Source organism: Trifolium pratense, linkage group LG1, assembly GCF_020283565.1.
Source record: "Trifolium pratense cultivar HEN17-A07 linkage group LG1, ARS_RC_1.1, whole genome shotgun sequence".
In the NCBI taxonomy this organism is placed as follows: Eukaryota; Viridiplantae; Streptophyta; class Magnoliopsida; order Fabales; family Fabaceae; genus Trifolium; species Trifolium pratense.
The window spans coordinates 26,233,795-26,251,691 of NC_060059.1; the positions used below are offsets into that span (position 1 = coordinate 26,233,795).

General features: G+C 35.7%; 3 protein-coding genes across 4 annotated transcripts; 2 read left to right on the top strand and 1 right to left on the bottom strand.

The window, feature by feature from the left end:
- Positions 1-942: 942 nt before the first annotated feature.
- LOC123902200 (phytochrome A) lies at positions 943-6,494 on the top strand. Of its 2 annotated transcripts, none has more exons than XM_045951868.1 (5): positions 943-1,462; positions 2,193-4,259; positions 4,372-5,188; positions 5,323-5,613; positions 6,058-6,494. In XM_045951868.1, the coding sequence occupies exons 2-5, from the start codon at positions 2,204-2,206 to the stop codon at positions 6,266-6,268; spliced, it is 3,375 nt and encodes a 1,124-aa protein (XP_045807824.1). In that variant the 5' UTR covers positions 943-1,462; positions 2,193-2,203; the 3' UTR covers positions 6,269-6,494. The 2 variants fall into 2 exon arrangements, with proteins under 2 accessions (XP_045807824.1, XP_045807825.1); XM_045951869.1 differs by having other exon boundaries at positions 1,012-1,353.
- Positions 6,495-9,126: 2,632 nt separating this feature from the next.
- Positions 9,127-13,747, top strand: LOC123902201 (glutamate--tRNA ligase, cytoplasmic). The gene is made up of 6 exons (XM_045951870.1): positions 9,127-9,519; positions 9,607-9,703; positions 10,195-10,348; positions 10,729-11,837; positions 12,008-12,475; positions 13,369-13,747. The coding sequence occupies exons 1-6, from the start codon at positions 9,380-9,382 to the stop codon at positions 13,585-13,587; spliced, it is 2,187 nt and encodes a 728-aa protein (XP_045807826.1). The 5' UTR covers positions 9,127-9,379; the 3' UTR covers positions 13,588-13,747.
- A 1,118-nt stretch (positions 13,748-14,865) lies between these two features.
- Positions 14,866-16,644, bottom strand: LOC123902202 (rhicadhesin receptor-like). The gene is made up of 2 exons (XM_045951871.1): positions 16,386-16,644; positions 14,866-15,539 (listed from the first exon to the last, which is right to left on the bottom strand). The coding sequence occupies exons 1-2, from the start codon at positions 16,495-16,497 to the stop codon at positions 14,995-14,997; spliced, it is 657 nt and encodes a 218-aa protein (XP_045807827.1). The 5' UTR covers positions 16,498-16,644; the 3' UTR covers positions 14,866-14,994.
- Positions 16,645-17,897: the final 1,253 nt, after the last annotated feature.

Sequence of the window (17,897 nt, forward strand, 5' to 3'; positions counted from 1 at the left end):
TATTGATGTAAACATAATTATTAACAACTTTGTATCTATAAATGCTCGTGAGAATTATTTTGTATGAACATTAAAATATTAAATAAGAAGAAACCTTAAAGCATAAGAAAGCAATTAAATACTAAGAAGTAAGTAGGAGTATAATATATGAATGCAGCTGAAGTTAGTATGGAGACTTTGAATTTTCATGTGAGTCAGTAAGGAAGGTAGTAACAGTGTTGTACGAGGCAGGCATGGGACTAATTTGATAGTTTCTGTATGTCAGATATGAGCTGTGATCTAAAAGATGTTGTGATATCAAAACTGAAACACTGTTAACCAATCAAAATCAAAGGATATGATGACATGGCATCACAACTTGTTAGCCGCATCGCACCAAACACAGTCTTTGCACGTGACACCCATAACTCACTCCTTTCTTCATATCCAACGTATGGGACTTTCTTTCCCATCCAATCAAATTCATCCACCACAAAACAAAATAATAATTAAATATTAAAAAATCTTTATTTTTTCCACTCTTTATTTTTTGCACTCCTTTTCATTATTGCTATAGTTAGCATTTTTTTTATGTTTAATTATTTTTGGGAGTTTGTTATAGTTTAAACTAAGAGCCGACATAAAATCTCAAAATTGGAAATGAAGTTGAAGAAATAGAAGAAGAAGGGAAGAAAGGAGGCAGTAACAGTAACTATCATGTAGGATGTTTTCCTTTAAAATTGGATATGTCAGTGCGCGCGACTGTCAAGACTAATATTCTGAGTTTCGTTAAGTGATCGATAAATTTTGTTATCAATTCTAACGATCTTACGTGTCCTAAATTATAGTAAAAAACCGAGACTTTAATAAACAGAAGAGACTCTATCATCTCATCATAACGAGAACGACTAAGTAGTCATATTTGTTTTTTAATTATGTGTATGTGTTATCATTGATCATTGAACTTTCCATTTTTTTTATTATCTATTTTAGGAACAAAGCCAAACCCACTTGCCCAAATTAGATATTTTTTTAATAAAATATTATTATTTAAATAATATAAACAACAGCAAGTAGACATGGTGCTCTCTTTCTGGTGAGTGAATCTATCTATCTAAGTGTTGGATTGGATGATGATTTGATTTTAATATTCTTTTATTTATCTTTATTCATATATCATTCCTTCACATCTTCACATGGGGACACACAAAAATTTGCTATTATATATCTTTATGGCATGATGGCGGTCCCTGTGTGTTGAATGAATAATAGTGTGACTGTGGTTGGAGTTGTGGACTGAGTAGGGGCACCAGCTGGGTGGGAGACAAACAAGGGCGGTGATCCAGATATTGCTGTTGCTGTTGCTGTTGCAGGGTATGGTATGCTGGTCACACACCCTATTGCTTATTTTAACCCCTTAGCTAATACCTTCTTTTGTTGAGCTTTCTCTTTCTCAACAACCAAGTTTTTTCATTCTTCTAAGGTTAGTTTGTTACTTACTTACTTACCTACCTACCTAGTATTTGCTTGTTCTTGTGTTGTGTCTTTTCCTTTTTCAGCTTGTTCAATTTTCTTCATATTGTACTATTACTTGATTTGTTTATAAACTTATTTCAAGTCATCATTGTGTATAGTATTATTAACTGATAGTACTAATCAATTTTCCTTAAAATTAAGAATAATAATAATAACTACCAATCTTTATACTGTCTGTCATCTACTTGATGTGTGAGGATTGTTGATTGTCTTCTATGATTGGGTCATAACTCGTCAATTATAAGTTATAACTACTTTCATAATTTTGTCATGTTGAAAATTGTTGGAAGCTTTTTTTTTTCTTTCTTAAAATGGTCATCTATCAGGTTTCCGCTATAGGGCCATCCACCATTTATATCCACGCACCAAGCCCAATAGTGCTGGGTGTGAGGGGGTGTGTTAAGAAATGTATGAGTTTATAAAGTAGAGACAATCCTCACCTTACAGGTTTTGTAGGGTTGAGTTAGGTCCAACTCCCAATTCTAAGAGTTAGTATTATGCTGAGAGTGAGGATTGAACCCTTAACATGTTTTACGACGAGGGTTACAATTACAAAGATTGACATTCAAGTAAACTAGTGATAGACTTAGTAGCATGATGCATATGCTTAGTGATGATTCTTATGTGGTTTGGATTGACTTAGTAGTTATGTTGTTTTTTTATTGTTGTAAATGCAGTTTGTGTTAAAATGTCGGCCTCGAGGCCTAGCCAATCATCCAACAATTCAGGGAGATCAAGAAATAGTGCAAGGATTATTGCTCAGACAACTGTAGATGCAAAACTTCATGCCACTTTTGAGGAGTCTGGTAGTTCTTTTGACTATTCCAGTTCGGTGCGAGTTTCTGGCTCAGTTGATGGAGATCAGCAACCGAGGTCCAACAAAGTAACAACAGCTTACCTGAATCACATACAGAGAGGTAAGGTGATTCAGCCTTTTGGGTGCTTGTTAGCTTTGGACGAGAAAACGTGCAAGGTCGTTGCATACAGTGAGAATGCACCTGAAATGCTGACCATGGTGAGTCATGCTGTTCCTAGTGTCGGTGACCATCCTGCCCTTGGCATTGGAACTGACATAAGGACTATCTTCACTGCACCGAGTGCTTCTGCGTTACAAAAGGCACTAGGATTTGCGGAGGTTTCACTTCTTAACCCTATCCTAGTTCATTGCAAGACTTCTGGGAAGCCGTTTTATGCTATCATCCATCGTGTTACCGGTAGTTTGATCATTGACTTTGAGCCAGTGAAGCCTTATGAAGTTCCCATGACTGCAGCGGGCGCCTTGCAATCTTACAAACTTGCTGCTAAAGCAATTACAAGATTGCAATCTTTGCCTAGTGGCAGCATGGAAAGGCTTTGCGATACAATGGTTCAAGAAGTTTTTGAACTCACAGGTTATGACAGGGTGATGGCTTATAAATTTCACGAGGACGATCATGGGGAGGTGATCTCTGAAATAGCAAAGCCAGGCCTAGAGCCATACCTAGGTTTGCACTATCCGGCCACAGATATTCCCCAGGCTGCACGCTTTTTATTTATGAAGAACAAGGTCCGCATGATAGTTGATTGTCATGCAAAACATGTGAAGGTTCTTCAAGACGAAAAACTCCCGTTCGATTTAACTTTGTGTGGTTCAACCTTAAGGGCTCCCCATAGTTGTCATCTGCAGTACATGGCTAACATGGATTCAATTGCTTCATTGGTTATGGCAGTAGTAGTAAATGACAGTGATGAAGATGGAGACAGCGCTGATGTAGTTCTCCCACAGAAGAAAAAGAGACTTTGGGGTTTGGTAGTTTGTCATAACACTACTCCAAGGTTTGTTCCCTTTCCTCTAAGGTATGCTTGTGAATTCCTAGCTCAAGTATTTGCCATCCATGTGAACAAAGAAATAGAGTTAGAATGTCAGATTCTTGAGAAGAATATCCTGCGTACGCAGACGCTGTTGTGTGATATGCTGATGCGAGACGCACCCTTAGGTATTGTATCACAAAGCCCTAATATAATGGACCTAGTGAAATGTGATGGGGCTGCCCTATTGTATAAAAACAAGTTATGGATATTAGGAGCGACCCCGAGTGAACCTCAGATAAGAGAAATAGCTTTATGGATGTACGAGTACCACACGGATTCCACGGGTTTGAGTACAGATAGCCTGTCTGATGCAGGGTTTCCAGGGGCTCTTAAACTTAGTGATACTATATGTGGAATGGCAGCTGTTAGAATAACTTCGAAAGACATAGTTTTCTGGTTTAGGTCGCCCACTTCTGCAGAAATCCGATGGGGTGGCGCAAAGCATGAACCTGGCGAACAAGATGATGGTAGGAAGATGCATCCAAGATCATCATTCAAGGCTTTCCTTGAAGTTGTGAAGGCTAGGAGCATACCGTGGAAAGACTTTGAAATGGACGCTATTCATTCGTTGCAGTTAATACTGAGAAATTCATCCAAAGATACAGCGATGATTGATTTAAACTCAAAGGAAATCAATACAAGACTTAATGATTTGAAGATTGAAGGTATGCAGGAATTGGAAGCAGTGACAAGTGAGATGGTCCGGTTGATTGAAACAGCAACAGTGCCTATTTTGGCAGTGGATGTTGATGGGATGGTCAATGGTTGGAATATCAAAATTGCTGATTTGACAGGTCTTCCTGTTGGCGAAGCTATTGGAAAACATTTACTCACACTTGTTGAGGATGCTTCAATTGATATAGTCAAGAAGATGCTTAATCTGGCACTGCAAGGTACGTCTTTTTCCTTTTCCATCTTATTATCCTTACGAAATTCCTTTCTTTTCTCTATTTTTCAAGCCTTAGTATTCCACTTGTTGATTTTTCTCTCTTATAATGTAATCAGGCGAAGAAGAGAAGAATGTCGAATTCGAGATCAAAACGCACGGCTCTCAGATGGAGTCTGGTCCTATTAGTTTGATAGTTAATGCATGTGCAAGCAGGGATCTTCGTGAAAATGTAGTTGGAGTTTGTTTTGTGGCCCAAGATATAACTGCACAGAAGACTGTCATGGACAAATTCACCCGAATCGAAGGCGATTACAAGGCAATTGTACAGAACCCTAATCAGTTAATACCTCCTATATTCGGTACCGATGAATTTGGCTGGTGTTGTGAGTGGAATGCAGCTATGATAAAGTTAACCGGATGGAAACGAGAGGAGGTTATGGATAAAATGCTTCTAGGAGAGGTTTTTGGAACTCAGATGTCTTGTTGTCGTCTAAAGAATCAAGAAGCTTTTATTAATCTCGGCATTGTACTTAATAAAGCCATGACTGGTTTGGAAACAGAAAAGGTTCCTTTTGGTTTTTTCTCTCGGAAGGGAAAGTATGTAGACTGCCTACTTTCTGTGAGTAAGAAAATAGACGCGGAGGGCGTAGTAACCGGGGTCTTCTGCTTCTTGCAGTTAGCTAGCCCGGAGCTACAACAAGCGTTACATATTCAGCACCTATCTGAACAAACGGCTCTCAAGAGACTGAAAGTATTAACTTATATGAAACGGCAGGTCAGGAATCCTTTGGCTGGGATTGTGTTCTCCAGTAAAATGTTGGAGAATACTGACTTGGGAACCGAACAAAAACGAATTGTGAACACCAGTTCTCAGTGCCAGCGCCAGCTTAGCAAAATTCTCGATGACTCCGATCTAGACAACATCATTGATGGGTATAACTTAGTAAATATTGTTCTTTAATTTATTTTTCCCTTACTTGAATTCACGTGGCGTGAAATTTTAAACACAAGACCACATACACAGTTTCTGACATTATTTAGCTTTTTTTTTCCTGTATATTTAACAGGTACTTGGATCTTGAGATGGCTGAATTCACTTTGCATGAGGTACTGGTTACCTCTCTTAGTCAAGTCATGAATAGGAGTAACACTAGGGGTATCCGAATAGTAAATGATGTTAAGGAGCATATTGCGATGGAAACCTTGTACGGTGATAGTCTTAGACTTCAGCAGGTCTTAGCCGACTTTTTACTAATTTCCATCAATTCCACACCAAATGGAGGTCAGGTTGTTATAGCAGCCTCCTTAACTAAAGAACAGTTGGGGAAATCTGTCCATCTTGTTAATTTGGAGCTCAGGTAACTTCTCTATACTCATGCAATTTCAATGTGGTGTAGTGATCTTAGAACTCAGATAGTAGTATACAAGTGTTTATATGCAGAACTAAGATAGCTCAAGTTTTTCAGCCCATAATCATAAGTAACTAACTTAACAGAAAGTAGGTGACAAACTAAATTAACTAACTAACTGCTATTAACAGAAGCTCGTTATATGCTTTGACGAGAGAAAAAAATGTTGCATTAACAGATGCATGATGTGACATTAAAGCCTAGTTTTCTTGTGCTAGTACACTACTTTAGGAATAGAAGAAACTTGTATTGTTCTTGTCCTAGTAAATATTCCGTGCAAGATTGCACGGACCATGAATAAACAGAAGAAAACAGATGCATGAAATTCCACTACACGTCATTAACAACAAACTAGTTTTAGCTTATACTAATATCTGTATATATTTTGTGTAGCATAACACATGGCGGTAATGGGGTGGCCGAAACAGTGCTGAACCAGATGTTTGGAAATAATGGACTAGAATCAGAGGAGGGTATTAGCCTACACATCAGTAGAAAGTTGTTAAAGCTTATGAATGGAGATGTTCGTTATTTAAAAGAAGCAGGAAAATCGTCGTTTATTCTATCTGTTGAACTTGCAGCAGCTCATAAGCTGAAAGGTTAAAATTGTAGAAAAATAATAAATGATGATGATGATGATACAACATGATCTGTTTTCTTTTACATGAGAAACAGAATGGATCAATATCATTGCATTCCTTGTTCAATGTAATTCTGATTTGTTTTTACTTTTCTTTAACTTGTTGTAACGTATGTTGTAGATATGTAATCTTCTTTTCCACACTCCTTGACCTATTCTTAGTCAAGCTTTTTGTGTTTTTTCTTCTTTCTAAAATCAACTATTGCTGCAAAATCAAACGTTAGAACACATTTAATGGCATTGATTTCTCCATAGAAAATTCTATTTTGGTACAGTATTTTCTCCCTTGTCTCCATTAGTTAGCCATTGTGTTACCAATACTACTACGTCTGTTCCAAATTAATCATCATAACTTAAGGCACAAAAATGTTAAGGAAAAAAAGGCTAATGGTCCGTTTGGATTTAGTTTATTTTTGAGCTTATGAAAATAACTTATGTAAATAAAAAAATTATTTATTTATATAAATTGTTTCGCATAAGTTAAAAAATAAACTAATTCAAACGGGTCGATAGTAGTTTTACCTAATTAACTCTATTAACAAATGTGTAAATAATCAATTGGTCAAATGGCTTATAAGGGACTTGGGTTACTTTAGCATCTGATGAAGAGTTCAATCTTCAATTTTTACTTATGAAAAAAAATTCAGTTGGAAAGTGGAGATCTATCATTGTGTCCTACATATTCTCCGATAGATACTAGTTACAGTTAAGTGACAAGTCTTCATATTTATCAAAAAAATAAATAAAAATGACGTCTCTCTTCCACCTTAACTAGATTTCTTGAGTTTGAATCAATGTTTTAAAAACCGGACCGGACATCGAATCACTGATTCATTGGTCGAACCGCATGACAAACCGGAATAAATCGGATTAAACCGGTGTAATGAACCGATCTTTATATAGTTATTGAACCGGTATATAGTTTAAAAAAAAATCATAAAAAATATGAAAATTTCATAAACTCATAATGTCACAAGTTCTTAAATTCAAATTATAAACATTGTCATCACACACATTAAAATAGTACAAAATACAAATCAAAATAAGTTTTAAACATCAAACACAAATGAGTTAGAGTCATTAATTGTTCTTAACAAATTATAGCATATGTATTTTAATCGTAAATATAATAAATTAGAGTCATTAATTATTATTTTTACCGCAAAAACATTAGGTTTTTTTTTTTAGTTTTTCTAACAACAACATAATTAAATAATGTATTTAACATAATTAAATTTTTTTTTTTTGCAAACATTAGTTATTATTATAAATAAAAATGAGAGTTGAACAATTGAATCAACATTAAAAAAAAATCAAATGTGTTTTTGAAATAAATAAAAAATTGTGAGAAAACTTGAAATATAATACAAGAATATATGCAATATATAGAATACAATATAATTTTTTTTACAAATGAACAATTTAGCACAGTGACAATGAGTCTCACCATTTACGGAGTGGTCAATGGTTCACAACTCATTTTTGACAATTTCTTATATTTTTAGACATTTAAAATCCATGCATATTACTACAAAAAAAAAGTTACTAAATAAAAATGAGTGTTTCAATAAAAAAAAAATTGTTTCAAAAAAAAAAAAAACCTTGCATTTAAACCGGCCGGTTTGAAAAAACCACCAGTTCGCCGGTTTTGACCGGTTCAGTCCGGTTCAATAGCATGTTCGGTCCAACTATCAGACCAGACCGGTTGACCTCCAGTTCCCGGTTCAATCAGTTCGACCGGCCGGTTCGATCCGATTTTTAAAACACTGGTTTGAATATATTCATGTCAATCTATCTGGTTTGAATTTTATAGTTGAGCAAATGTTAACATTGATATTTAATACACACTCATTCTCTTAAACCAATATTTGAAAAATTATCCAATCATTAATCTGATTTTATAAATTCCAATTATACGACCATAAGATCTAATGATTTTGTTATTACAAAATTTATCGCTTTTTTTTTTATTCAAACTTTATAATTTATTTATCATTTATTTCCATTCACTCTTGTAAAAGTAATTTTTAAAATATATAAAATATTTAAAAAATTTAAAAAACCTGTATTATAAATTTAGTGTTAAAAATCTTAATTGTAAAAAAAATAAAAATTTTTAATAATGTTTTGAATATTATTAGTGGATGTCCACGTAGATCATTGACCCATATAATTGATCTATTATATTCACCTATACATAAATACTATGTAATGTATCATTGTAATGTAACCTTAATCTTAGTGGTGAATAAAACTAACTATTCTTTCCCTCTTCTCTCTTGTCTTTACTTATATCATTACTCTTATTTACATCCGTTTAGTAACAAATAAAATTTTGACAAAATAATTTTAAAAATCTTAATCTAATAGTAGTCCGGGTCCAAAACAATTTATTTTTTTGTCTCTTTCTCTTGAACTTGCCTTCACCCCCAAAAACAATTTATTTGAAGTGATACTTTTGATTTTTGTTTTTCATGATACCAAATAACATGCAAACCACCGTTTTAATTTCCGAAATTATACTAGTCGTCATATTCATCTTCGAGCGTCGTATTAGAGTGTGTTTGGTAACACAAATAAGCTAGCTTATAACTTATTAGTACTTATTTTGTTTTTGTGAGACTCATTTATAAAGATGTATAGTTATTGGTGAGATGTATTATTGGTACGACCTATTTAGAACTTTTTAACAGATGTTGGGTTAGAGAAATTAAATACTTATTAGATATTATTATTTTTTTTGACGAATATTAGATATTATTATTAAAAAATTATAAATAAGTGATATGTATATGTGAAACTCATTTAAATACTAAAAACTTAATATCTCCTGGATGCTCTAATAATTTCTTTTTTTGAAGGATTCATACTAATAATGTCGTGGATGGGCAGTTAACTTTGCCCACCAAATTCTACTATTCCATTATTTTGCCTAAACCTTAACCCGAATTTATAAACCCCAGTTGGTGTAATAGCTAATTACCGAAAACCCCTTGGCTCATTTTTGACCTAGCAGCAGCACACTGCGAATCATCACTGTCTTCACAATCGCCATCATCATCAACACTCAGCATCATGGATATCAAAACCTTTTCATTCTCCGCCGCCACGCCACCGTTAGCTGTAATCGCCGCTGCAAAACTCGCCGGATTTTCTCCATCTATCGATACCTCCCTCCCTTCTGATTCCGCCCCCACATTTCTCTTCTCCAACGGGTTCATTTCCTCTTTTCAATCAAATTCATGTCTCTGTTACAGTGCCATTTCTACAATCTAATAATTTGCAATCACTTCATTTTACAGGTCAAAATTGCGTGGAGCATTTGTTCTTCTACGCTATATTGGAAGAACTTCAACCCTTCCCAATTTCTATGGCCAAAATGCTCTTGAAACTAGCCAGGTTATTTTTTCTTTTTTATTTATAATTATAATAATAGCATAACATAAGATAAGTTGATTTAGTTAAATCAAAGATTGAAATAAACAGTTTCTAGTATTCTCAAAATTGGAGAGTGATAACCAATCGATAGTTGGTTCGGTGGTGATTGGCACTGAACTTGGTAGGGAGACCGCGGTTCGATCCCCGCAACTGCGATCGAGGGGGCTGGAACCACTGATGCCAGAACTGACCCCTGGACCAGATTAAACTGGTGGTGAAAACCAAAAAAATAAAATAAAATTGGAGAGTGATAGTTTAAGGACCCAATTAGATAGATTGATAATAGTTTAGGGTTTGTTTATTAGATTTCTATAGTTCAGGGACCAAATTGGAGGGAGACTGATTGTTTAGGGATCAAATTGAAGGTTTACTAGTATTTCTTTTGTTAGTAGATGTTTGCTCAGTAATTCAATGGATGTTTTTCCTTATTTCCCGTTTCCTCGGCTTTTCAGATTGATGAGTTGCTAGAGTATGCACCTGTACTCTCATCAGGCCCTGCTTTTGAGAATGGATGCAAATATATAGACGAGTACTTGGAGAAGCGGACTTTTTTAGTTGGTTATTCATTATCAATTGCAGATGTAGCTATCTGGGCAGGTCTTGCAGGTAAAGATATTGTATGATACCTATTCAACTTCACATGCGATATTACTAATGGGTCAATTTTAAACAACCTTACTGCAAAAAAGGGAAATCCTTGTGTTAGTTTGGTGTTTGCATTTTGTGGTTATTTCCTAGTTTGTCCCTGCTGATAGAACAGGGATTATTGTTGCCTTATCTGGAATATAGCTAGCAACTTATGATGTATCGGCTTTAATCTATTGTTTGGACTAAAAACTATATTCTTGTGTTTGATCATTTTATGTAATTTTATGATAGTCTTCGATTCTCTGGTCTTTAGTAACTTACATGCATTAGGTTCTTCAACATTTGATGTTTAACTTGATGGTTTACTTTTCATCTCCATTTACATTATGATTTCTCAGGAGCTGGAAAGAGATGGGAAAGCCTGAGGAAGTCAAAGAAATACCAAAATCTTGCACGATGGTACAATTCAATAGTGACAGAACATGGTGCTGCCTTAAACGAAGTCGCAACAACATATATTGGCAAAAAAGGAGGATCAGGGGAGCCATCTGCAAGCAAGTCAAAAGACCAGACAGTTGGCACGGATAAAGCGAATAATGTGAATGGAGAGGGAGGAGGCAAACCTTTACAAGAGATAGATCTTCCAGATGCTGAAATTGGAAAAGTTCGCTTGCGATTTGCACCTGAGCCCAGTGGCTATCTTCACATTGGTCACTCAAAAGCAGCTCTGTTGAACAAGTATTTTGCTGAGCGATACCAAGGTGAGGTTATTATTCGTTTTGATGATACCAATCCTGCTAAAGAAAGTAATGAGTTTGTGGACAACTTGGTGAAAGATATTGATACACTGGGTATCAAATATGAAACAATCACATATACATCAGATTACTTCCCTGAGTTGATGGAATTGGCTGAAAAATTAATTAGCCAGGGTAAAGCATATGTTGATGACACTCCACGCGAACAAATGCAAAAGGAGAGAATGGATGGCATAGACTCTAAATGCAGAAATCAAAGTGTAGAGGAGAATTTGAAATTATGGAAGGAAATGATTGCAGGATCAGAGAGGGGCTTGCAGTGTTGTGTCCGTGGGAAATTGGATATGCAAGACCCAAACAAATCACTCCGTGATCCTGTTTACTATCGGTGCAATCCATTGCCTCATCACAGAATTGGATCCAAGTATAAAGTGTATCCAACTTATGATTTTGCATGTCCATATGTTGATTCTAGGGAAGGTATCACACATGCCCTTCGGTCAAGTGAATACCATGATCGGAATGCTCAGTATTATCGGATTCAAGATGACATGGGCGTTAGGAGAGTTCTCATCTACGAATTTAGCCGGTTGAATATGGTCTACACTCTTCTCAGCAAACGGAAGCTTCTGTGGTTTGTTCAAAATGGAAAAGTTGAATCATGGGATGATCCACGATTTCCTACAGTGCAAGGAATTGTGCGTAGGGGTTTGAAAATTGAAGCGCTAATCCAATTTATTGTTGAACAAGTAAGTATGTGCAAGGTTTTGCTTTCATTTATACATCTACAAGAAAATATACACTCACTAGCAAATAAGAAAAACAGTAGCATTTGTCGCTTTCATACTTGTCTTCTTTGTACTTTCTTGCTGTATAACCCATGCTTAAAATGTTGATGACTGATCTTTGTATTGTATAGGGGGCATCAAAAAATCTCAATCTCATGGAGTGGGACAAGCTGTGGACCATCAATAAGAAGATTATTGATCCTGTATGTCCCAGACACACTGCTGTCATTGCTGATAGACGGGTATTGTTGACCCTCACTGATGGTCCTGAGAAATCATTTGTCCGCATCATACCTAGGCACAAGAAATATGAAGCTGCAGGAAATAAAGCTACCACATATACTAAAAGGATATGGATTGACTATACTGATGCAGAGTCCATATCAGCAGGTGAGGAAGTAACCTTGATGGATTGGGGAAATGCCATAGTAAAAGAAGTAGAGAGGGACCAAAATGGGCATGTCACAGGGTTGAGTGGTGTTTTGCATCTTGAAGGATCTGTGAAGACCACAAAATTGAAGCTCACTTGGCTACCTGAGTTAGATGAACTAGTTAGCTTGACATTGATGGAGTTTGATTACCTAATTACAAAGAAAAAGGTATGTGTTTGTCTTCTGTTGGTTTCTGTCATGTGTCCATACAGTTTCTTCGGAATCAAAATTTGAAAGTAAAATAAAATAATTTCTGAAAAAGATTTGATGTCTTTCTTTCGATTGACTGTATCTATGGACATTATGCTTATCGAAGAATTGCTCATTTTTATATCAGGCTGAAGCCTGAAGTATTAGTTCTTCTAAAAAGTTTCGAATGAAAGACTCTTCTTGGTTGTATTTGCTTTCTTCCTATCATTATCATAGGCTATTCCAGTTGGCTTGTATAGTTTTTAGTGTACACAGAATATTTAGCCAGTTCATTATTTTCTGTCAAGCATATAACTAACTTTCCCATGGGTGGGTTGAAGCTAAAGATAAGATAGGATAAGAAACTAAACATCATCCCCTCCAAACCACCAACACTTAACCATTAGCCAGCCACCTCACCATGGCACTGCCACTACTTGAACCGCTGTTACAAGTTACAACCACCACTCCTCTCTGGATCATTTCACCCACCAATAAACCTTGGCTTTAATTTGAGAAATAAAAATGTCCCTTTTGTCTAAGTGGATACTTGTCTGTACCAAAAGGCGTGTGTATATTTAATTGGTCTGAGTGGATACTTCTCTGTACCATAAGGCGTATATATTTAATTGTGCATCTTACCATATATGTTAAAATAATTTGTCAATGTCTGATATTTTCCAGCCTTTCCTGAGCCTGCCATGGCACAGGTTTTATATTACCAGATTGCCCATGTACTGTTCATCTTGATCTTGTTCTCTTAAAGCATCCTATACAATCCTTCTTTGTGTCCATTTTCATCTCTTACTCCTACTATGAATACATCAAACATGTTTGCTTCCTTGTTAAAGTTTGTGCTTACTTGTTTGCAGCTTGAGGAAGGGGAGGACTTCATTGATGTGCTTAATCCCTGTACAAAAAAGGAGACTCTAGCATATGGAGATGCCAATATGCGAAATCTTCAGCGTGGAGAGGTATTGCAGCTGGAGCGAAAGGGATATTTCAGGTGTGATGTACCCTTCGTTAGACCTTCAAAACCAATCGTCTTATTTGCAATCCCAGATGGCAGGCAGCAAACATCGTTGAAGTAAAAATCTTTTTTTGTTTTTGAATGACAAGTTGGTAATTTGGATAACTTTGTGGAACTATTATAATGTGTACCATCACTACAGTGTTATGTTTATAAGCAACTCATTTTAATTGGCCTTTTGACTAGTAATTTGAATATCTTCTGTGTTTTTTGGTGACAAATTGTGAGTCTGCACTGAAAAGATTTTTTAGTTTATGCCCTTGATGAATTTATTTATAGATTATTTTGGTTTGGCGGTTTGGCCTATTGCGAATGGCAGGCATGGCAATAAAACCCATACCCGCGGGTACCCGCCCAAACCATACCCGTTTTGACGGGGAAAACCCGAGTTGACTGGGTTTGGGTTTTACCCAATTTCAAAAGATGGGGTTGGGGCGGGTAATGGGTACATTGATACCCAACCCGTCCCCGAACCCGCCCCGCTTATAATAAAAATTAGATTTCATCTCTTTTAAATTAGAATCGCTTAAACAATCTCTTAAATTACATTCATATGTTTATTTTTTATTTTTAATTTGAGTATTAAACAAACCATTTTCTCTATTTCTTTCTTTATTTAAAAAAATATTGTTGAGAGAAAATAATTTTGTACATTTAACTCTTTTTTTTAATAAAAAAGATACTAAAATCCAATATAAATTTATGTGGAAAGAGGCGTAACGGGGATGCCCGAAACCCGTTGGGATACCCAATCTCCGTTGGGTATGGGTTTGGGGTTATATTTTTCATCCCCGCTCGAATTTGGGATGGGTTTGGGGAAACCCGAACTTTATGGATTTGGGTTTGGGGAGGGCAAAACCCGTCCCCGCCCCGCCCCATTGCCTTCCTAAAATGCCACTGTCGTCACATAAAACTATTTTATTATCGAACAAGATTTATTCATTGCAAGGAAGTTATTACTAGATATTTAAAAAATGTAATTATATTCAATTGAAGGGTGGGGGGAATATTTATTTCAGGAGATGGTATTTGCACATTTAGTTGTTTAATAATTATTTTATGGGTCTTGCTAATGAGTGCCCCCGGGGTACTCTTTAAGCATTCCAATAAAAAATATATAAAAAACTTACTATTTAAGGGCTTAAAGAGTGCACCAGGGACACTATTTAGCATTTGCTTTATTTTATCAATGTGGGAGTTTGGTTGGTAAGTGTTAACAAAATTAGTAGTTGTTTTTCTATTCCCTCACAGTAGAACAAGTGTATAAGGCATGAATAATATCAGTAGAATCGCCATGATTGCTGATTTGATTATACAACAATCTTTCAAATTTCAATCATTAAACAAATGAATAGGCCCCACTTGCGCCAACTTTTATTTCCATTTTGAGTTCCAATATGATTTGTAAAGGGACAAAGATTAAAAGAAGAACAATTGATAGTGACAGAACAGGCACACCATGATAATATTACTTTTTGGGTGCAAGCCTGGACTTGATTTTCTCAACCTCTTTGGTACCTACTTGGAATGTCTTGGTCAACACATTGTCCGGAACAGAAGGTGTGGCCGCAAACAAGGTGGTAGCAATGGACTGTGTTCCAGGAAGTTGGCTGTTGAAGGCTGAAAGAACAGCAGCAGGTACATTGGCATTGTTCTTTTGAAAGTGGACTAAGCCTTTTGGGAACACAAATATCTCACCCTTGTTAATGGTCTTTGATATGAGCACATTGGCCGTAGTTATGAACCCAACATCTAGTTGTCCTTCAAGCACAAACACCACCTCTGTGGCGCGTGGGTGAGTGTGAGGTGGGTTGAGGCCACCTGGGGCATAGTCAATCCTTGACAGAGACACGCCGAGAGTGTTGAGTCCTGGGACTTTCTGAACGTTGGCTCCAGTGACCACTGAGCCAAATGTGTTGTTGGTGGATCCTGGTTTGGCTAGTATGTTGGAGGAGAAATCAGTGGCATTTACCTTGGATGCCGCTTTGCAAGTGAACCCGTTCACTGTCACGCCTGTTTTCATTTACAGAATACAATAAATTAACATCCTTAAATTTACAAATTTAACTTGTGAGTTGAGAATTGCACAAGTTTTATAAATATTATTTAAGCCATATCGCGTGCCGGTGTGGGGGGTAAATGTTAGACCATCGGTTTTCCTTTGCAGTCATGTACTGTGGCACATCTTATCTCTGGCGTCTCAAATTTCAATCATGCATTTTAGCTTTGATTATGTAGTTGAAATGAGTCATCCGATCATGATCAGACCCACAGTAATGTGCAATGTGGGATTTTCCAATTTGGGAAAATACAAACACCTGAAATCCCCTTTCCAAACCATGCTGGAAATACTTGTCAAAGAGTGTGGAGTACTCTTAAAGTTGTTGTTTCATAATTATAACAACAAAAACAAGAATAACCTATTCATTATTCAGCTAGTGGTGCTAAGGAATACAGGTAATAGACAAATGAAACTTAATCATGTTAGTGGTAATACTATACTATAATCATTATCCAGCTGGTGGCACTAAGGAATTCAGGTAACAGACAAATGAAACTTAATAATATTAGTGGGAATACTATTCTATAATCAACATGATTAAACAGTGGAGTCTGGAAAAAGCAAAATTAAAGTACAGTAGTTTGGTAGAAGTGATATGCCTTTAGGAGTGAGGTTGAGTTAACCAAAGGAAATGGGATTTTTTTTTAAGTAAAGGATAACAATTATTCAGATATAAAAATTAAGGTCTTATTTTCCTGCATGAGAATTTGCATACTTGTCAGCTTTGTAGCCTACACTCTATAGTCTTTATCAATGGAAAATAGAGTATAGAGTAATGCAAAAGGGTATGTATGTACCTGAGGAAAGGTCAGCAACACAGAGGTCTTGAAGAGAGTCAGGATCTGATGAGAAACTGGTGGCTAAGAGTATAGCCAAAGTCACAAGAAAGATGGAATTTTCAAGCTTCATGGTTTGGTTGCTAAGAGTATATGAATAAATATATTATTTATTCTTAAGTGAGTAGCTAGGGAAGAACCAAGGTAGAGAAATTGGTATGGGAGAGAGTAAAAATGGAGAGGAATGAGAGAAGAAAGAAACAAATGAGTTAGTTGGAAGAGGTGGGGTTTCATAAATGAATTTATAGCAAGACAGAGGTTTGGTTGACAAACAAGTCAATTGAAACAATGTCACACTCACACACCAACTATTTCTCCAACTTAAAGTATAGTCTATCCATCAAGATGGACCATCCCAAATCCAACGGCTATTTTTTGGTTTGGGCCATTTTCTCACGCGCCCTACAAAATTATCAAAATACGCTTTGTCTGCTACTTAAGTAACGGAAGGGTAAAATAGGAAACTTGTAGGACGCGCAAGAAGATGTTAGGGTGTCAAAAAAGGCTCTCTTAATCCTTTGCCCTCTTGATATTGAAAATATTTATGATTTGCCGACATAGTGTGACACGATTTAAAGATAATCAAATCTTTTAAATACGTAATTGGGAATTTAATTTGTAATCACCGTGTATGATTTTTTTTTATTAATTGAGGTTTTGGACTCTATTATATCTCGTAAGATTAGTCTTTGTTTCTCCGATCAGTCGAGATACCTTAACTTCAACAAAAAAAAAACTTTATAATTAAGAGACAAAATTCATTATGAGTTTGATGAGTTGTTAAATTCGGTTAAGCTGCTGGTTAAGCATTTGAGTGTCTTCCATTATATTTTAAAAAGAGAGAAATGTTTGTGCCACGTTTTTAGTAAAGCATGATTATATCATAGTTTTCCTTTGGATTATCATTTACTCTAGGTTTTATAATAATTATATGTATTACTACTACTATATGTATCGTAATTCAGTTCTCTCGTATTGTATTCTAGCTGGGTTGTTGAACTTTTTGCCTTATATTGCATAAAAATTGTGCTCTTTAGGTGGTGTCTCGGGTTCAAACATGCGATTCGAAGTAAAAAGTTATTACAGTGAAATCACTAAGAGCATCTTTATCCCTGAGTACTTAAACTGACGTTCTTAACACTAACAACAAAAATATTTTTTTATGATTTGCCAAAAAAGACAAAAACAGTCAAATAATATATGCATTTTTTCTCTTTAAATATTTTAAGACGCTACTCTAAAATTTCATGTCCTTTCTTTAAAATGAAAATTGACAGTTATTCTAGAATGTAGGAGTGCATTAGAATTTATGCTTACTACTATTTCTTGCCTTTTAGTTTGTCCATTTTACATCATTGGTTTGTATTTCACATTCACATCTAGAAAGAATATATTGTATAGTGTAATAATCTTGTCAATGAGTTGCTATTCTTTAATAAAATTAAATGCAGCCATACATGGTTGAGAACTTAA

What these genes read in the sequence shown, in the direction of transcription:
- LOC123902201 (XM_045951870.1), top strand. Translation starts at nt 9,380, where the DNA reads ATGGATATCAAAACCTTTTCATTCTCCGCCGCCACGCCACCGTTAGCT. An exon ending in TATCTGGGCAGGTCTTGCAG is followed by an intron (nt 10,349 to 10,728) that starts GTAAAGATATTG and finishes ATGATTTCTCAG; the next exon opens with GAGCTGGAAAGAGATGGGAA. An exon ending in TCCAATTTATTGTTGAACAA is followed by an intron (nt 11,838 to 12,007) that starts GTAAGTATGTGC and finishes TGTATTGTATAG; the next exon opens with GGGGCATCAAAAAATCTCAA.
- LOC123902200 (XM_045951868.1), top strand. Translation starts at nt 2,204, where the DNA reads ATGTCGGCCTCGAGGCCTAGCCAATCATCCAACAATTCAGGGAGATCA. An exon ending in GCTTAATCTGGCACTGCAAG is followed by an intron (nt 4,260 to 4,371) that starts GTACGTCTTTTT and finishes TAATGTAATCAG; the next exon opens with GCGAAGAAGAGAAGAATGTC. An exon ending in CTTGTTAATTTGGAGCTCAG is followed by an intron (nt 5,614 to 6,057) that starts GTAACTTCTCTA and finishes TATTTTGTGTAG; the next exon opens with CATAACACATGGCGGTAATG.
- LOC123902202 (XM_045951871.1), bottom strand. Translation starts at nt 16,497, where the DNA reads ATGAAGCTTGAAAATTCCATCTTTCTTGTGACTTTGGCTATACTCTTA. An exon ending in TGTTGCTGACCTTTCCTCAG is followed by an intron (nt 15,540 to 16,385) that starts GTACATACATAC and finishes AAATGAAAACAG; the next exon opens with GCGTGACAGTGAACGGGTTC.